Genomic DNA, 16,862 nt, shown 5'->3' on the forward strand with positions numbered 1-16,862 from the left:
GCTAAGGGGTCTTTGTGTTCTTATGTATCTTCTTTAGTTATGATGTGATGTGTGATCATAAATGATTTGTTACTACAAGTTAAAATGCCACTGTGAATTCTTAATTTAAGTTTGTGTTAGGTTCAAGGTTGTTCCTGTACAAATGTGAATTCCACAAGGACAGGGACTGTATCTTATTTGTGCACCCCTTTGTCCCCAGTGCCTAGGATACTGCCTGCAAATAGGTGTTCAGTAATTGTTGAATGAATAAAGCAATGAATGTAGTAATTCACTGTTTTGCATTCTAGTGTGTGTGCTTGAGTGGGAAAGAAAGAGATTTGGGCTTAACCCCCCAGTCTGTCTTCTCTACCACTGCTTAGAGAGAGTAAGTGCTGTGTAGATACACTGGAAACAATCATGACGGCTTGGGATTATCATTTGAAAATGGTTGAGGGATTTCAAAAACTGAGTTTGCTCACAGGAGTGTGAATGTGTATGAGTGTCAGCTATCCTTGTATTGTGTAAATATGTCTGAAATCCAAATGGTTGCACGCTGCTATATTTCTCTCCCCTCCCTTTTTTTTTTGTTGTAAAGTTGTTGGTGATTGTTTCTTACTGTTGTCATGATGTCTGATTCTAGCAGCTCCCTTTTTCCAGTCTTATTTATTTATTTCATTCTAATTTTTTAAATTTCTGGGTTGGACTAGAAAACTTAGATACTCAAACCTAACCATAATGGTTCAGCACAGATAGGCTTGAACTAAGGCAAAGGCCCCAGGAGTAAAAGGCATGAGCTCTCCAGGGCGGTCTTAGCTATCTCTTTGGGCTGCTCAGAGGCCGTTTTCAGTTTCCACTAATGCTAGTCTTGTGAATGGGTGAGATTATGGAGCAACAGGATTCTAGATTGTTAAATTGTTAGCATAGTATGCGATTTACAGAAGGAACTTTAATTGTTAAAATACTGTAAAACAAAGGAGAATTTATTTTATTTCTGAAATTTTGGACAGTGAACAGCTATTTCTTTTTTTTTTTTTTTTAATTTTTTTTTTTCAACGTTTATTTATTTTTGGGACAGAGAGAGGCAGAGCATGAACGGGGGAGGGGCAGAGAGAGAGGGAGACACAGAATCGGAAACAGGCTCCAAGCTCTGAGCCATCAGCCCAGAGCCCGACGCGGGGCTCGAACTCACGGACCGTGAGATCGTGACCTGGCTGAAGTCGGGCGCTTAACCGACTGCGCCACCCAGGCGCCCCTGTGAACAGCTATTTCCATCCTCTGTTAAGCCCCAATAGCAGTGAGGAATTGAAATGAATGAAATTACTTAATGTTGTAAAAATGCAAAAGGCATCTCAAGGTAAGGAGTTTTCTTTGTTACTGACTGCAACCCGGGTTTGAGCTGCATATGGCCATTTATATGAGGATTTTTTTGAAAATACAATACAGTATTGTATATGTATTTTCTCTTTATGATTTTATTAATATTTTCTTTAGCTTGATTGGAAGAATACTGTATAGAATACATATAACATACAAAATATGTGTTACTCAACTGTTTATGTTGTCGGTAAGGCTTCTGGTCAACAGTTAGGCTATTAGTGAGTAAGTCTTCGGGGAGTGAAAAGTTAAAGCCTGAATTTTCCACTCTGTGGGGTGGGGGATTGGCACTCCTAACCCTCTTGTTGTTCAAGGGACACCTGTACTACCCTTTAAAAAGGAAGATACCTGTAGCTAAATCAGACCTGAGAGTTTGAGAATTAAACTCTTATGTCTCCTGAAATCCAGTTCTAAAGAACGATTATGGTTTGGATTTACTAGAGCTAATGTGCTTTTTTGTACTGTGCAGTTTAATATAAGAATATTTATGTACAAAGTGCCTTTTTGTAAAGTTTCCCATGCAATTGTATTTGCATCATCAAGCATATGGTAATATTTATGAGCAGAATATTTAGCCAGTAGTTTAAAAAAATCCATAAGTTTAAAAATCAGGCTTGTGTGATCAGACAGTATATGATGTCCAGTTTCTTTCTTTAAAATTAGTTTCGAGGTATTCACAGCTCTCTTGTGGTCATGTCTCCACAAAGTACTCTTTACCCAGTTGGCAGTTGTATCTTTCCTGAATTCTGCAGTGTGCTGCTTTAAGCCATGACATCATGCTTTCAGACACTTCCCTACTTGTAAATTTTAGGTTTCCCCAAAACTTGAATAGTATATATCTTCATTTTCAGAAATGATCTACTCTAATAAATTATTATTGTTTCTTATTTTCTAGGAGTTTCCTAACCACATAACCTCTCAGAACTGAACCAAAACAACATTATTCCTGGAGCACCTCTTTTTAAGGTACACGTAATTTGGTGCTATAATTTCAGGCCTGTTCATAATCTAATATTTTTTGAACTCTTGAATGACTTGTGTGGAAAATGACTTTTACTTCTGGCTGTAATATTAGAGAAACAGAATAAATCGTATGCAGTTTGAATTTCTTCTCATTCTTGAGATTTAATTAGAAAGTAAATACAGGGAAGGTTGATGACTAGAGTGGAAAGCCCTTTAGCCTGTACTGCAAATACTTTAAATGTTGAGACATGAAAGTTGACCACCAAAACTGTCTTTTTTTTTTTTTTAATTTTTTTTGAGATTATTTATTTTGAGAGAGAGATAGAGTAAGCACACGCATGCCAGCAGGGAAGGGACAGAGAGAGATGGAGAGAGAGAGAACCCCAAGCAGGGTCTATGCTGTCAGCACAGAGCCCAGTGCAGGGCTAGAACTCACGAACCACGAGATCATGACCTGAGTCAAAAGTTCAAGAGTCAGATGCTCAATTGACTGAGCCCTCCAGGTGCCCCTAAAGTTGTCATTAAACATAACTTGGTTGGTGAGCATCCTGATTATAGTGGCCTTTGTCGTTTGCCTTTCAGATTGTTAATGTAAAACTTGGTTTTCAAACTTGCGGAACTAATCCAACATTGTTTTCTGTCATGAGACAGGGTTATGAATCAAGTTCCATTTACCACTGTCTGCTTGTGATGATCTGGACCAAAAAGATTTTACAGTTTTATGTCAGGGCACTGTGAAATACACTGCACCTGTCATACTGCCTTTTGTTTTTAGCACTTTACCTCAGAGCTAAAAGCATATCATTATACCATATCCCCGAGGTAGTGATTAGTGGACAAGTTAAACCCAGCTTTCTTTGGGAATGAGGAAATTGAAGCATAAGGAAATTAGAGAAGTTGTATCAGGCTCAGTGAATGGATTTACACTGCGTTTATTTAATGCTTTTCTTTTCAAAAAACTGAATAACTGTTACAATGCCTCAGGATTTTTTCATTGTTTCAGCTCTCAGATTGCTACAGCTAAAGCTTTGTCAAATATCCTACTACAAGGTGTCTGGGGAAACTGAGGCACCAGGCAGTGGATTGCCAAGAATTAGGTGGATAATTGCTATTTTGTTTGGGAGTAGAACCGAAAGCCACAACTCAGAAGTTTGATCTGATTTAACATTGTTGGTTGCTACTTAGCAGCAAGGCTGGTTTCTTAGAAACTGGGTCTTGACTCTGGTCTGTTTTGCATGAAGATGATGGTAAATGCAGTCGTGTTTCTAGGTAGACGGCACATAGTTACAGAGTACAATTTCCCTTTTCTGAAAGGAAAAGCCAGTTAACTTTATATTAAACTAAGCCCCTTCTTATTTAAGAATAGGTCACACAGTACTACTCTTAAAAATCTCCAGCAAATCATGAATAGTTATTCATTTTGGTTGGTTTAAAACATTTTTGTATGTTTTTATAAGTTTAGATTTTAAAAAACACTTCCGTGTTTACAAGAAATAATGTGTTTGACTTTAGTAATTTTTAAGAATTCCTCCTAGGGAATGGGAGAGAGGAGGTTGATAAGGTTTCAAAGCTAGGAAAAAAGTAAGGTTTGCAGCGTATTGGGCTGTAGAGGTAAAGTGTTTTTCATCTTAGTACACAGTTTGGTGTGATGGTTTTTATAGGATGAACAATTGAGAATGAATTCTCTTTTAGGAAGTGTTTCTTTAAACGGACCACCCAGTGGTTACATTTGTGTGGAAAGAAAATCCTCCGCTTCCCACTTGGCACTGAGCCACGTGTGAGACAGGGGCCACATTCAGTCACTTGGATGCAAAGATCTTAACAGCCTGAGCTTCCAGGCATTATTTTTGGCTGATTTTATTGTTTTGCAAGTGATTATGCCTCCTTGGGGCTACTTGTCCCGTCTTTCTTTTGAGCACCAAGTACATTGTGGTCTGTTTTGTTTTTCCCTCTGTCTTAAGTAGTTGGGTCATATTTCTTTTAAAGAACCTTTTAATTATCGGGTAATTTGATATATGGGCCTGCTATGGGATATTATTTGCTTGATAATGCTGTTATCTTTTTAGAATTGATTATGTAGGAGTACAGCGATTGCTGTGTTTCTGTTTTTGCAGCTGCCCTGCCTACAGGTGTTTGGATGATTGGAGTCAATGAATTGCTATTCTGGGAATCAGAGTGGGGATGGTGGGTGCTGGTAGGGGTGAAGATAGGGAGATAGGGTGAGTTTATTTGTAGAAAACATATGACTGCATTGCAATTTTTAAGGTGTGTCCACAGAGGATCTTGGAAATAACTGTTGAATTTAAAGGAATGATGTGGGCATTCTAGATGTATTTTAAGGCTATTGTAGTACTCTTGTACTTGTGTACCCATGCTATGTAAGATTTGAGGGAGGACTTTGAAGGAAGAGGTATTTACTAAAATGTTTTTGGCTATCGTAAAAGCTTGTCCAGAATTGGGATGACTTTTTCTTTTCCTTTTTTCTTTCACACACCTTGTTTGGAAACATCGCTTATGGCAAAGGGGAATGATGTGTTGAATACAAAAGTAAAGTCATATATTACGGTAGCTACAAATTGGATATTAAAAATGATGTTCTTCCATAATTGCTGAAGTACTTGTTTCATATGACAACATTTAACAACCTGGTAGTTGAAAGTAAGACTATGCACCCTTATAGATATTTCTGTAAACCATTTCTGGAAGGATCAGCCTTCTTGTGTATTAAACAGATCACTCATTGCATTCACTATGGCCTAGACTTGGTAAATCACTGCTGAGTGAGGAATTTGCACTTGTGCCTCATCACTTTTTAACACATTACTTGTAATCTCTTTCTTTATTTATGTTGAAAGAGAGAGTGAGAGTGTGCGTGTGAGCAGGGGAGGCACAGAGAGAAAATGAGAAAGAATCTCAAGCAGGATCTGCACTGTCAGCATAGAGCCCCATGTGGGGCTCGATCTCACGGTTGGTGAGATCACGACCTGAGCCAAAAGCAAGAGTCAGATGCTCAACCGACTGAGCCACCCAGGCACCCCACGTAGATATAATTTTTTAAAAATGCTTTTGTAGTATTCATGTGCCCATATTCCCCTTCCCTACTACCCATTAAAAAGTACTTGACACTTGTAAAAAGGAAGCTGCCAGCCAAAGTGAGACTCTTTGTTTTTATAAGAAGACTTTTGTATCACCAAGCCAAATTTGGGACTTGGGGGAGTTGGAATTAGGAGTCTTTTAAAAAAGATGGTACCCCTAACTCTGCCCTATCACTCCTCTGTGTTATAGTGCTGATTATTTGTGCTAGATAAATATAAGGATTTGAGAATAAGATGAACATATTATCCTGAGTTGGTGTCTAAAGCTCTTCAAATAAGAGAAACCAGGAGATTAAAGGCCCTCATCTGTGCTGGAGGCAGGGAAAGAGCAACGCAACACAGGCTTAACAGTTAAAGGTGTTTCCAGAGCTGGGGAAAACTGAAGTCTTTGTGTTTTCAATTTTCAACCTAATTTTACTGTGTGTAAAATATTGTTCTTTTATAAGAAGACTAACAAATCATTTTAATCTCTTTTGAGTCCCTAATGTGTCTGGTGGAAAGTAATCCTTAAAGATAGGCTCAAAAGAAAAGACAAGTTTTCATTTAAGGTTTTAATCTTCGGGACAGAGTACTGAACAGCAACAGATTCTACATTTATACAGAAGTAGTATCTCCAGAATTCCATGATTCCACTAAATGCTCCTGTGAACTGTATAATTAGCAGTAGTGAAAAGCTTTATTTGTTCAAATTATGTGGGTAAATAGTATATTTTACCCTATTTGTAAACTACGTTAGCTGCCTGGCTTCTCCTTGGGAGAGGAACATCTGTTTGGGTAAAATATTAGCCTCAAAATTTTTTTTAGAGCCTTTTGAAATGAAAAGGAGATTTTCTTTTCCTAAAAATATAAGCTATTTATTAAATTAGTAGTATTTTATTTTGTTGGTTGGTATATGTATACTCAAAATAGCATCCCTGGTCCCTCTATCCACTAGATCCCAGTAGGTCATCCCATCCTCCAGTTGTGACAAACAATATCTCCAGACATTGTAAGATGTCTTTGGGGACGAAAATTGTCACCTCTTTAGAACCACTGCATTAGCTTCTCTTTTCAGGCTTAAAGACACATAGAAGTGTTCATGTGCTAATGAGTACTGTTTGTTGAATTTTACTATTGGTCATGGTGGAAATTAAAAATTTGTAAATTACTAGGGTTTTAGGAAATTTCTATTTGCTGTTTTGAACTACTTGTTTCAACCAGTTGTTATAAAGATACAATGCCAGGTGAAGATGAGGTTAACATTTTGGGGGCAGTCTTAATTAAAGGCCATTTGTTCCCTTTTTCAACTTCTAGAAAATCTGTGTATTTATGTCTGTGACTGGAGATGCTGGTTGTGGGCCTGCTGTAGACAGCATTAGCCAAAACAGATCCCCTGGGGCCCTACCCTTTCTAAATTTAGTTCATTCATTCAGTCTCCTCCTCTGAGAGCCACCCAGGGCAGGGTTGGGTTGCTGCTTATGGGATGCAGGTAGGCTCTGGAGCAGACGCTTTGCTTTTGACTTATTTTTTGACCTGTAACCAGCGGTTGGTGTTGTGCAGTTGTGAGTGCACTATAGATGATTTGGGGAAGGGGTGGGGGGAAATGCCATTGAGGCAAAGTGTAGAAAGAGGGAGTGCAGGTGGGTGGGGGGGCATCGAGAGAGAAATATTTCTATTTTGACAGCTGAAGGAAATCAGAATAAGGACACAAGGTCCTAGCTAATTTCTGGGTGGTGTTGGACTTGTTTCTTGACATTGGCAACTTGTCTGCCAGAACAGTTATCTAGTCTTCAGTGGACCTCGTCTGTCACTTTGTTCTGACTCCAAAAGTAAACAAAGGAATAACTGCAGTATGGGGGATTTTGGTGAACAAGGTGGTGCTTAGGTCTGTATATCCAAAGTCGTGTTTCAGCTGAGGTATTTGGGTTGTTGTTTTAGTTTTGCAGTTCTTTTTGCTCTCAGCAAGAGAGAATGTGCCAGAACTTCTCAAGTAACTTAATTGTGGTCCTTCATCTCTTTCTAAAGATCCAGCTTTAATTAAAAATCATCTTGAGACTTAAAAAAATTAAAGTAACACTCTGTAATAGAACTTTTGATTTGTTTGCTGGTTTCTGTTTTGATTGCCTTTTTCTACTCTTTGTTGCTACTGGTTATTTTTGAGTACTTTTGACTTGCTTAAACATTTTCAGCTTTTTGAAGGATGGCCATGAACGTAAGCAGAACTGCCCTTATTTTTGACTTAGGAGGAAATTTAAATGTAATAGAAGTAATGCGTTTGGAACTTATAAGATGAAGTAAACCATCTCCTCTGCTTCCTGGGTCCCACTGCCCAGCCACACCGATGAAATGGCCAGTCTGAAATCTGTTCCTCTCTTCTTCCTCTTTGCCACTTTTGCTTTTAATAGTACAAAGGCTATAGAATGTTCTTTACTATTCAGATGATTTCTCAGGATCTTGCGTATTAATGTAGATGCAACAGTTTTGTTTGTGGTCTGTAACTAAATGAGACCATCTAGACAAACCTCATAGGAAAAAAAATAGATCTTTTGTCATTACGAGGAAAAAGCAGCAGCAAAAGTGAGAAACTCTTCTCTTTCTTCAGTGAGCTTAAAGGAAAACTGTAAGGGTACCAGTCAGCACATAGCCCTTCCATGGAAGCAGTGTTTACGAATTCCGCATTAAAGGGTCTTACAAACCCATTTTGCTTTCAGCTTCTTACAATTTTGAGGCCAGAAATCTTTACCATATCCTATATGGTATGGAAAGCCTCTCCGTATTTTTTAATTTGCCACTTTGAATATAAACTATAGTTCATAGTTCTTAATATTCAATAATGAATGTCATTTCACCCTACTGGATTCTCTTTATAAAATGAACACGCAGAGCATATGGGTATTGTAAGTCCTTTAAAAGCACTGTGAGAAAGTCACAAGGCCAGGAACCTCACTGTATACCAAGGAGAGAAACACTTCTAATACATCAACATAGCTACAGGCCTAACGGGACTAATTTCATTCTTGAGTAGGTGACACCAATTTTGACTGAATATTGGCGATTACATATCTCCTCTATAATTTACCTTTTTATTTTCTTTCCCTTACAACTTTTAGGTAGAACTTTAGACTTCATAGCACTGAATTAACCTGCACTGAAAGCTGTTTACCTGCAGTTGTTCACTTTTGTTGAAAGTGACCATGTCTCAAGTTCAAGTGCAAGTTCAGAACCCATCTGCTGCTCTCTCAGGGAGCCAAATACTGAACAAGAACCAGTCTCTTCTCTCACAGCCTTTGATGAGTATTCCTTCTACTGCTAGCTCTCTGCCCTCTGAAAATGCAGGTAGACCTATTCAAAACTCTGCTTTACCCTCTGCATCTATCACACCCACCAGTGCAGCTGCAGGTAAGCGTATGAATCCAAGTGTCTTCTTTTTCAAATGTTTTCTTAGCCTGTTTTCTGATCTGATAAGTAGACTGCAGATGTAGGGAACTCTCACATTACCTTCAAGAAGCAGAAGAAAGTATTAACATCCATGCTTCTTTTTTCCAGATATAAAACACTGGTTGTATATTGGGTTGATGGAGGCCTGAGTTGACAGACCACTTCAAAGTGTAAGAAAGAGAATTGAAAAGTAAACTATAAAACCTAGTTGGTTATAAAGTGGTGTCTAGCAGAAAGAATTGAACAGTAAATACCACTCTGGATATTTGTTGTTTTATGGGAAAATTCTGCTTTAAAAATTATTTCCCAGAACTGACCACGAATTCTTGTATGTGTGAGCCTCCATTTTATATGCCTTTGAGATTACATCCCAGGCAGGGGGGCAGCCACATTTACTGGAAAGCCAGAGAGTATTGGCATTTGTTAGTTTTTATTTTGAACAAGTGAGTTTAAGTTGAGGTTCCAGAGGTAGTTCAGAAATCACAGTGAGGACCCATTAGAAATTGAACACTGAAACAGAGAGTTTTAGAGAGGGAGTAAGTTTGGAAGCATTTAAATCTGATTATCAAGAAAATAAAAAAGAACTAAATGTGCTTGTTGATGGGGTGCCTGGCCCGCTCAGTCAGTAGAGCACGTGACCCTTGATCTTGGTCATGAGTTCGAGCCCTGCATTGGGTGTAGAGATTACTTAAAAACAAAACTAAAAAAGGAAATAATAGCAAATAAATGTGCTCATCGGTAAGAAAAGACTTGAAACACCTGAAAAACAAACAGACCTGAAAACAAATGTTCTGCTTCGCAACCCTCCCCCAAAGTGGTAAAACCAATTAAATGGGGTGTCAGCATGGGTGTCTCCATACCAGAGTCACCTTCTAACACATCTCTCAACCCCTTGTGTTTGACAATTTCCCTTGCATTTCCTCTTTCATTTCTCATTTCCTTTACTTTATAAATCTGTTCTTAGATTGTTGGCTCACCCCACTCTCAGCTGCGTGGCATCTGTCACACTACCTCTAGACTTGCGTGGATTGGCTCACCGGGTAGCAGTCTTGACTGGTCATGATACCCTAAGAATTCAGTTTTCCCCAAATTTGCCGTCACAGACCATCTTAAAAGGAAATGTTATAGATTGTTTCAGTCCTCTGGGATTTACTGCCTTTTCTTCTAATGTGTTCTTATATCCACATCCTATTACTCCTGCCCACCACGGACATTTTATTTTACTTGTAGAATTCTCTGAAGTAGATAAGGTCTGAGGATGGCAGCCTCTGAGAGAAGACTAGGAATGAGACACTAGCTGTGTAGAAAACGAGTCATTGTTTGAGAGATGGTATTGGCATGTTGAGTTTTGCGAAATAACGAACAGGGTACAGCTGACAGCTGTTGTGGGAACCAGTGTGTCTGTGCTCACAAGACCTCCTTGTTATTCCCTTGGTTGGTTATAATACCAGGGCTGCCTCTGATTTAAATCTTGCTTGCCTGCCATGGGTTAGTTATTCCCCTGCCTTCTGTTCTCTCTTTGGAAGACCTGCCCTCTCCTAGGTTACCTGGCTTCAGCTGGTCCGGAGAAGACCCCAGCTGTGTCTTCAGGCAGGTGCCCCCTTGTGGTTTGCAGTTGTGCGTCACTGCTGCTCTGAATCCTTAAGACCTTCCGTTTTCCCCTCTTTTTTCGTGTCCCTGGGAGAGCAGCAGTCCTATATACTGCTAGTTGACTTCATTGCTCTTACGTTATTTTTCAGTTCCTTCTAGCATGGCACACCCCAAAGAGAAAACCCCAATGTGTCTTGTGAATGAGTTAGCCCGTTTCAACAAGATTCAGCCTGAGTATAAGCTTTTGCGTGAGCAAGGTCCAGCTCACTGTAAGGTAAATATTGTGCTTGTGCATTTATAACCCACCAGGAATGTTTTCTGTTTTTTATACTGCTCCACGTGGTGCTGTGGTTCAGAATACATATTTTCAAACCACTGAGGCTGTCTTCAGGAGATGCCAAAGTATAGATTTTTGGCAAGTCGCTTCTCTTGACCCTTGCAGAATGGGTCAAAGAAAAGATATGCTTCTTTTTGGGAATTCCAGTTAGCATGTGGTTGTGTTTAGGATTCTGAGTAGAGACCATTCCCAAGCCCCTGTGAATGATTTCCCGTGAATTTTCCAGGCTGTGGGTCTCCTGGCTGCAGCCTGCCTCTGGCTCCTTTCCTGCTTGTTTTCACGTGTACCTTAGGCTGGGCCGGGATAGGAGGGGAACAGGAAATCCGTTTTCCCACTTGTTAGCCATTCAGGTAAAAGGTTTGAAAATGAGAGGTAGAAATTAGTCTCAAAGTGAGTCAGTCCTTTGGACTGTCTCTGACTTCACTTATCCTTGTCCTTCCCCTTATCTTAGAGAATGGAAGACTGTAACTTAAATTTTTTACTATTTGCTATTTGGGAATTCAGTCTTTGAAGCTTGTTTGATAATGTAAATCTTGGAACTTAAATGTGTGCATATCTGGCTTTATCTTTGCAGCTGCAGTATGAGAGAGGGTGTGGTATGAGAGAAGGAATCCGGCCTCCTATTTCTGATCCTAGCCTTGCAGTAAACATAATTAAGGATGAATTATTGGTCTCTTTATGCCTCATTTTTCTTGACGTGCAAACCTCAGGCCTTGAATGATATCAAGTTTCTCTTTTAATTTGACTAAAAGTAACATCAGCCACAATCCTAAATAGGTACCTTAGTGTGGTGAGGTGAGTCACCTTTGGTGTCAGGCAAATCTGGGTTTAAATCTCAGCTCCTTACTAACTATGTGACCTTGGGCAAGCTACTGCTGTTTTTTGAACCTCAGTTTCCTCATCTGTAAAATGGGGATAATACCTACCCAAATGGGTCTACTGTGACAATTAAACCAGAGAATATATGTTAAAGTGTGGAGCACAATGCCTGACAGTAGATGCTTGAGAGATGGTAGCTGTTACTGTTATGCATTTCAGAAACACAAATTTCTACTCACATGAAGCTAGTTTTCACATTTTTCTAAAGTATAGTGATATTTGAAAGGTTTCTTTACTTTTGGAAGGCAATTAGTGATTTCCTATAACTTCTGTTTCTTCTACAGGATTTTTTTTGCAGACCTTAACTTTGGGATTCCCTTTTATTAACTGTTCTTGGTATTTTTTGAAATATGCACTTTCTCACCTAACCTTTAGTGGTGCGTTAGGTAATTTGGCTGTGTGTTCAATCTGTAACTGCACTTTTATTTACAAGTTGTTCAAAGACGAGAAGTTATTCCCTCCTCGGTGACTATTACACTATTTATTTAAAAATCAGTGGTCTGATGTACTTTTAATTCTATTAAAACCGAGATTCTAACCTTGTTACCAACCCTCTACACAGAAAGGCAGCAGCACTGGCGGGGAAAGTCCTGGAGAAAGGCAGAACTGTTAATGGAATTAACCCTTTTTTGTTTTTTAGCTTTTTCCCTTTAAATGTCTTTCCACGAATGGATCATGAAAATGCCCCAGGGATGGCACAGCGTAGACTTCTGCTGTTTGGCTGTTAGGCCAGCCAGGATTTTCAGTCCATGCTAGTGGTGCCTAAATGAGTAACCTTGTGAACTGCAGCAGAAATACAGGGGACCCCTAGTGTTTCCACTGGGGTGAAGGATTCTTTAATTTTCCCCCTTTAGTGGAAGCTGTGTACTGAGGGAATCCTGAAGTTAAGACCTACAAGAAAAATCAGCTGTGAAGGCACATCGCGCCCATCCCGTTAGGCACCAAATTTAAGTGATCTGGACATGTTCAGAGGAGCACATTCACATTAAATTATTCACAGTAAATTATTTGCAAATGAAACAGTGATATCCAGTGATAAAGAAAAGCAGAAAAACAAAAGCTCCAGTTGGTTTTGCTAAATTCCTAAGTAGTGAGTCTCAAACTTTGCAGTGCGTCAGAATCACTAGGGGAGCTTATTAAAGAACACTTGCCTAGGGTCTCCGCTCTTGCTTCTCAGTCGAAGTCCCTGGACATGTATATTTTACTAAGCTTCCTAAGATAAGCACCAAAGTTAAAGAATCACTGTGCTATGATGGGTCATAGTTTTTGACAGAATATTCAGTTCTGATAGGATTAACATAACCTAATTTCAAGAACAGAGTGTGTATTTGGGTAACCTTTATACTTAAAAAGGAATAAAGAGGCTTGCCATTGTCAGCGTTTGCTGAGGGCAAAATCAGCTGTTTTGGATGCCTCCTTGAGTTCAGAAACGTTTCTAGATCTTTGCTTGCTACAGATTGGATTTTCTTCCCCAAATGGAGGCAGTGTCTGAATAGTATAGTCTTAGGAAAATAGAAGGCAACTTTTTAGAACCTGGCTCACATTCCCAAATTCATTCTAGTTTTTGTCCTGCTAGGGTTGTTTTCAGACGAGACCACAAACACGAGAACATCAAAACAAACGTCTTAATTTGCATGAGATACTACTTTGTGTCTAAATCAAGTTTGCTGAATTTCTTCCCTGAGAAGTAATTGGAAGACAACTTCTGTTTGGCTGACTTCCAAATTAGCATCTAATATTTTAATATAGGGGAAAACATTTTTTTTAAATCTCTGTACTCACCTCCATTTTTCAAAGCATAGTTTTGTCATAGAGTGTTGTTCAATGCCAGTCAATGAGACATGTATCTTTTTTGTGTTTATAAAAATAACAAAAAATGGGAGTGAGGGAGTAATTTGCCAAGGTAATGACCAGGCCTTTTAAACCATGACCATAAACAATGTTCTAGGTCCAAGCGACATATTACAGTCAACCTCAGGTATCGTGAATTGAGAGCTCACAATTTTCATTTGTAGGTGTTTACAGTACAGCTAACACTTGGAGATCAGCACTGGGAAGCTGAAGGAACTAGTGTTAAAAAAGCCCAGCACACAGCTGCTGCCAAAGCTTTGGAAGGAACAAAATTTCCTAAACCCATAGTCCGCCCTTTTCGTAGCGAAGGAAGGAATCCAGGTATTATGCGTGGGCCAAGACAGGTTCCTTTCAGAAGTGTGTCTAGAGGTACCCATTTAGTATGTATATGCATTCTTTCATAACTAACTAACTTACTGACTTCGCAAGCACGGTTTCTACACTACCAGTGGCAAACGCTTACCTTTTTAGAATCCTTAACCATACTCCAAAGCATTGGTTCCCAGTCTCTGGTCTCTTGACTCCTGAGGATCTGGAAAGAAGGCCCTGAGAGGTAGTGGTGTCACCAAACAATGGCTAAGATTGCAGAGAAGCCTAGTGAAAAAATTGCCAAGAATGTAGGCCTTAGCTGGAATCACTTCAACCCAGTGTGGAAATACCAATTATAACATGTTGATCAGAAACGCAGATTGTCATTTACACGTCTCCTGATCATCAAAAAGAATGAGAAAATGACTTAAATATGTATTACTTAAATACTGTTAGTAGATAACACCTCTTCAAACAAGGGACCGAAGGAGGGAGAAGACTAATAAAGAAGAGCTTCTGGTTAAAAGCTTGGGGACCATTGATTGGCCTGTTGCTGTGGATGGAAGTGGCTGAGCCACGTTACCACCAGGCACACGAAGCCATCCCAGTCCCTTTGTACGTAGGAAGGAATCCGGGAGATTTCAGCCACACCTTCCTTGTTGCTTTTGATTTCTTTGTGGTATTTCAGATTCATTCTCCACTGCAGGTAAATTTTATGGGTCAGAACTGTTCTTGAGATGATTCAGGTTATGCTTAGTAAGAACCTGTATGAATCATATAAAAAATATAATTCTGAAAGTAAGAAGAGAGAGGCTGGTTACTTCTGTGACCTTTTGATTTTGCAAATCCAAAAATATTCTTATAAATTTGATTCATGCACTAAATTTAGTTGAACCAGTTCCTAGTACAGAATCAAGTCTTTTTTGTTGCTGTTGTTTTCTTCTGCATACCTCCTGAAGAGACATTTTAAAGTGGATTTTTGTGTGCATTTAAGTTGAACTTTGCCATTGCTAGTGTTGTTCTGTGTTTGATGTGAAAGTGTTGTTCTTAGATGTGATTGTGCGCTCACACTACTCTTTCCAGCCTGGTTTTTCTTTTAAATGTTTTTAAAGGCTTATGAATTGGATGAACTGAGAGAAAAAAATTGGGAAACGAACAGTGTGTGTTTTCTACAGTTGATGATTGTGAGATAACCCAAATTATACTTGGCTCTTATTTATATGGAAACAGAACTCCTTTTCCTAACAAGTATTCTCACAGGTCAAATCCCATCGTAAATACTGAGATTGGAAATATCTGAATGTTTTGTGACCCTCATCTGACTTTTCCAGATAGAATTTACTTGCCTCCTCCTTCTTAATTCCACACCTTTCCTTATAGCACACCTCCTGTTGGTCCTCTGGGGGTAAGAATTGTGTCCCTTAGCACAGTGCTTTCCATCCAGTTACTGCTTAGTAAGTGCATTGTTCGATGAAGTAGTGTGCAATAAACATACTTCTAAGTGTAAGCCAATAACCCAGCGAGTCAGTACAACCAGAGTTATATCGGCTAAGGATTCCCAAACAGTAAAATGATTTGGACAGTCACATGGGATTTTTTTTTAATCGTGGAATTTGATGTGTATTGGAACTGATATCTAATAACTGGAATGAGTGACTTTCTCTGGTAATGTCTTATGCTAGTTGCTGCCCCTCTAATAGCTCTTACACTGTATTTTGTGCTGTTGACTGTGTATTAATATCTAGAAATCACAGCAGATTCTTGGATTTCCTGACCTGATGCCTAGCAGTGAAGTACTTAGATACTTTCCTGAAATGCATTATGAATCCAGTTAGTAGAAAGCATGCTATTCTTTCTGATTTTAGTAACTGTCATTCTCATGTCAGAAAATAACCAGTTCTCTGTGTTGCTTCTGTATTGCAGAAAGCATAACCCCTACTGTAGAGCTAAATGCACTGTGCATGAAACTTGGAAAAAAACCAATGTATAAGCCTGTCGACCCTTACTCTCGGATGCAGTCCACCTATAACTACAACATGAGAGGAGGTGCTTATCCCCCAAGGTATGTGCCTGTTTTACTTATTTATAGGGCAAGAGAGAACGGAGGAGGGGCAGAGAGAGGAGGAGAGAATCCCAAGCAGGCTCCACGCCTGGCACAGAGCCCAACGCGGGGCTCCGTGTCACAACTGTGAGACCGTGACATGAGCTGAAACCAAGAGTTGGACGCTCAACCGACTGAGCCACCCAGGTGCCGCTGTTTGTTTTAAGTACAGGTGAAGATATATCTCATTTCTGACATGGAAGAAGAAAATCTGTAGACTGTGGCGTGCACAACGATTTGGTCATCTTCAGGCTTGCCAAATGCTGAAGTCATCTTAATCGTGGTGCCTTTGGAACTGTGTCTTGATGCCTGCTCCTTTACCTTCTGTCACTGGCAAGAGCCTGAGTGTGCTCCTCACTAGCAGTATGGCTGTGCCCTGAAACCATCTGGTTAAAGATCACCTTTCTAACTGCTTTTTGTAACTGAGTCATATTTGAGCGTGATTCCCACAAACACCAAGATTCTCAGCATTCATAGATTTGTTGATTATTGTTTATTGGGTACTTTTTGGCTTTGAATTTATGTGCTTGGTAACAGCTTTGGAGTACAGGTCCAGCAAAATACTAATCGAAACCCGAAACTATGTGTAAAAAGCCTCCTGTTGGGCAATCGTAAGACGTTAGCGGATAGGTTGATGATGGGAATGGAAGTCTTCCTTTCCCTGCCTGACTTGAATGGAGGCAAAGCCACTTAAAAAATGTGAGCTCTGGGGGCGCCTGGGTGGCTCATTCGGTTAAGCAGCCGACTCTTGATTCCAGCTCAGGTCATGATCTCACAGTCTGTGAGTTTTGAGCCCTGCATTGGGCTCTGCCCTGTCAGATTCTTGGGATTCTTCTCTCCCCCTCCCTCCACCCCTCCCCTGTTCGTTTTCTCTCTGTCTCTCTAAATAAACTTTAAAAAATGTAAGCTCTGACATGTAGAGGCCAGGTTCTGCCAGGCTGTAGGCTGTTGGGATTTCTAGAAATGA

The 16,862-nt window shown here is 39.7% G+C and overlaps 1 protein-coding gene across 6 annotated transcripts in view; it reads left to right on the plus strand.

Annotated features, from left to right (window-relative positions):
• Positions 1-16,862, plus strand: part of STAU1 (staufen double-stranded RNA binding protein 1) — a 54,762-nt gene that overhangs the window by 8,463 nt on the left and 29,437 nt on the right. For 5 of the 6 annotated variants that reach the window (XM_047069708.1, XM_047069707.1, XM_047069705.1 and 2 more), the window contains exons 2-4: positions 2,249-2,319; positions 8,501-8,789; positions 15,718-15,856. In XM_047069708.1, the coding sequence (XP_046925664.1) occupies positions 8,585-8,789; positions 15,718-15,856 (344 nt within the window). In that variant the 5' untranslated portion in view covers positions 2,249-2,319; positions 8,501-8,584. The remainder of the gene's footprint in view (positions 1-2,248; positions 2,320-8,500; positions 8,790-15,717; positions 15,857-16,862) is intronic. The other variant, XM_047069709.1, reaches the window with a different exon arrangement.

The sequence above is a fragment of the Lynx rufus genome, unplaced genomic scaffold, assembly GCF_022079265.1.
Source record: "Lynx rufus isolate CCGP_SWC_20201006 ecotype Redwood Valley unplaced genomic scaffold, mLynRuf1.p SCAF_8, whole genome shotgun sequence".
NCBI lineage: Eukaryota > Metazoa > Chordata > Mammalia > Carnivora > Felidae > Lynx > Lynx rufus.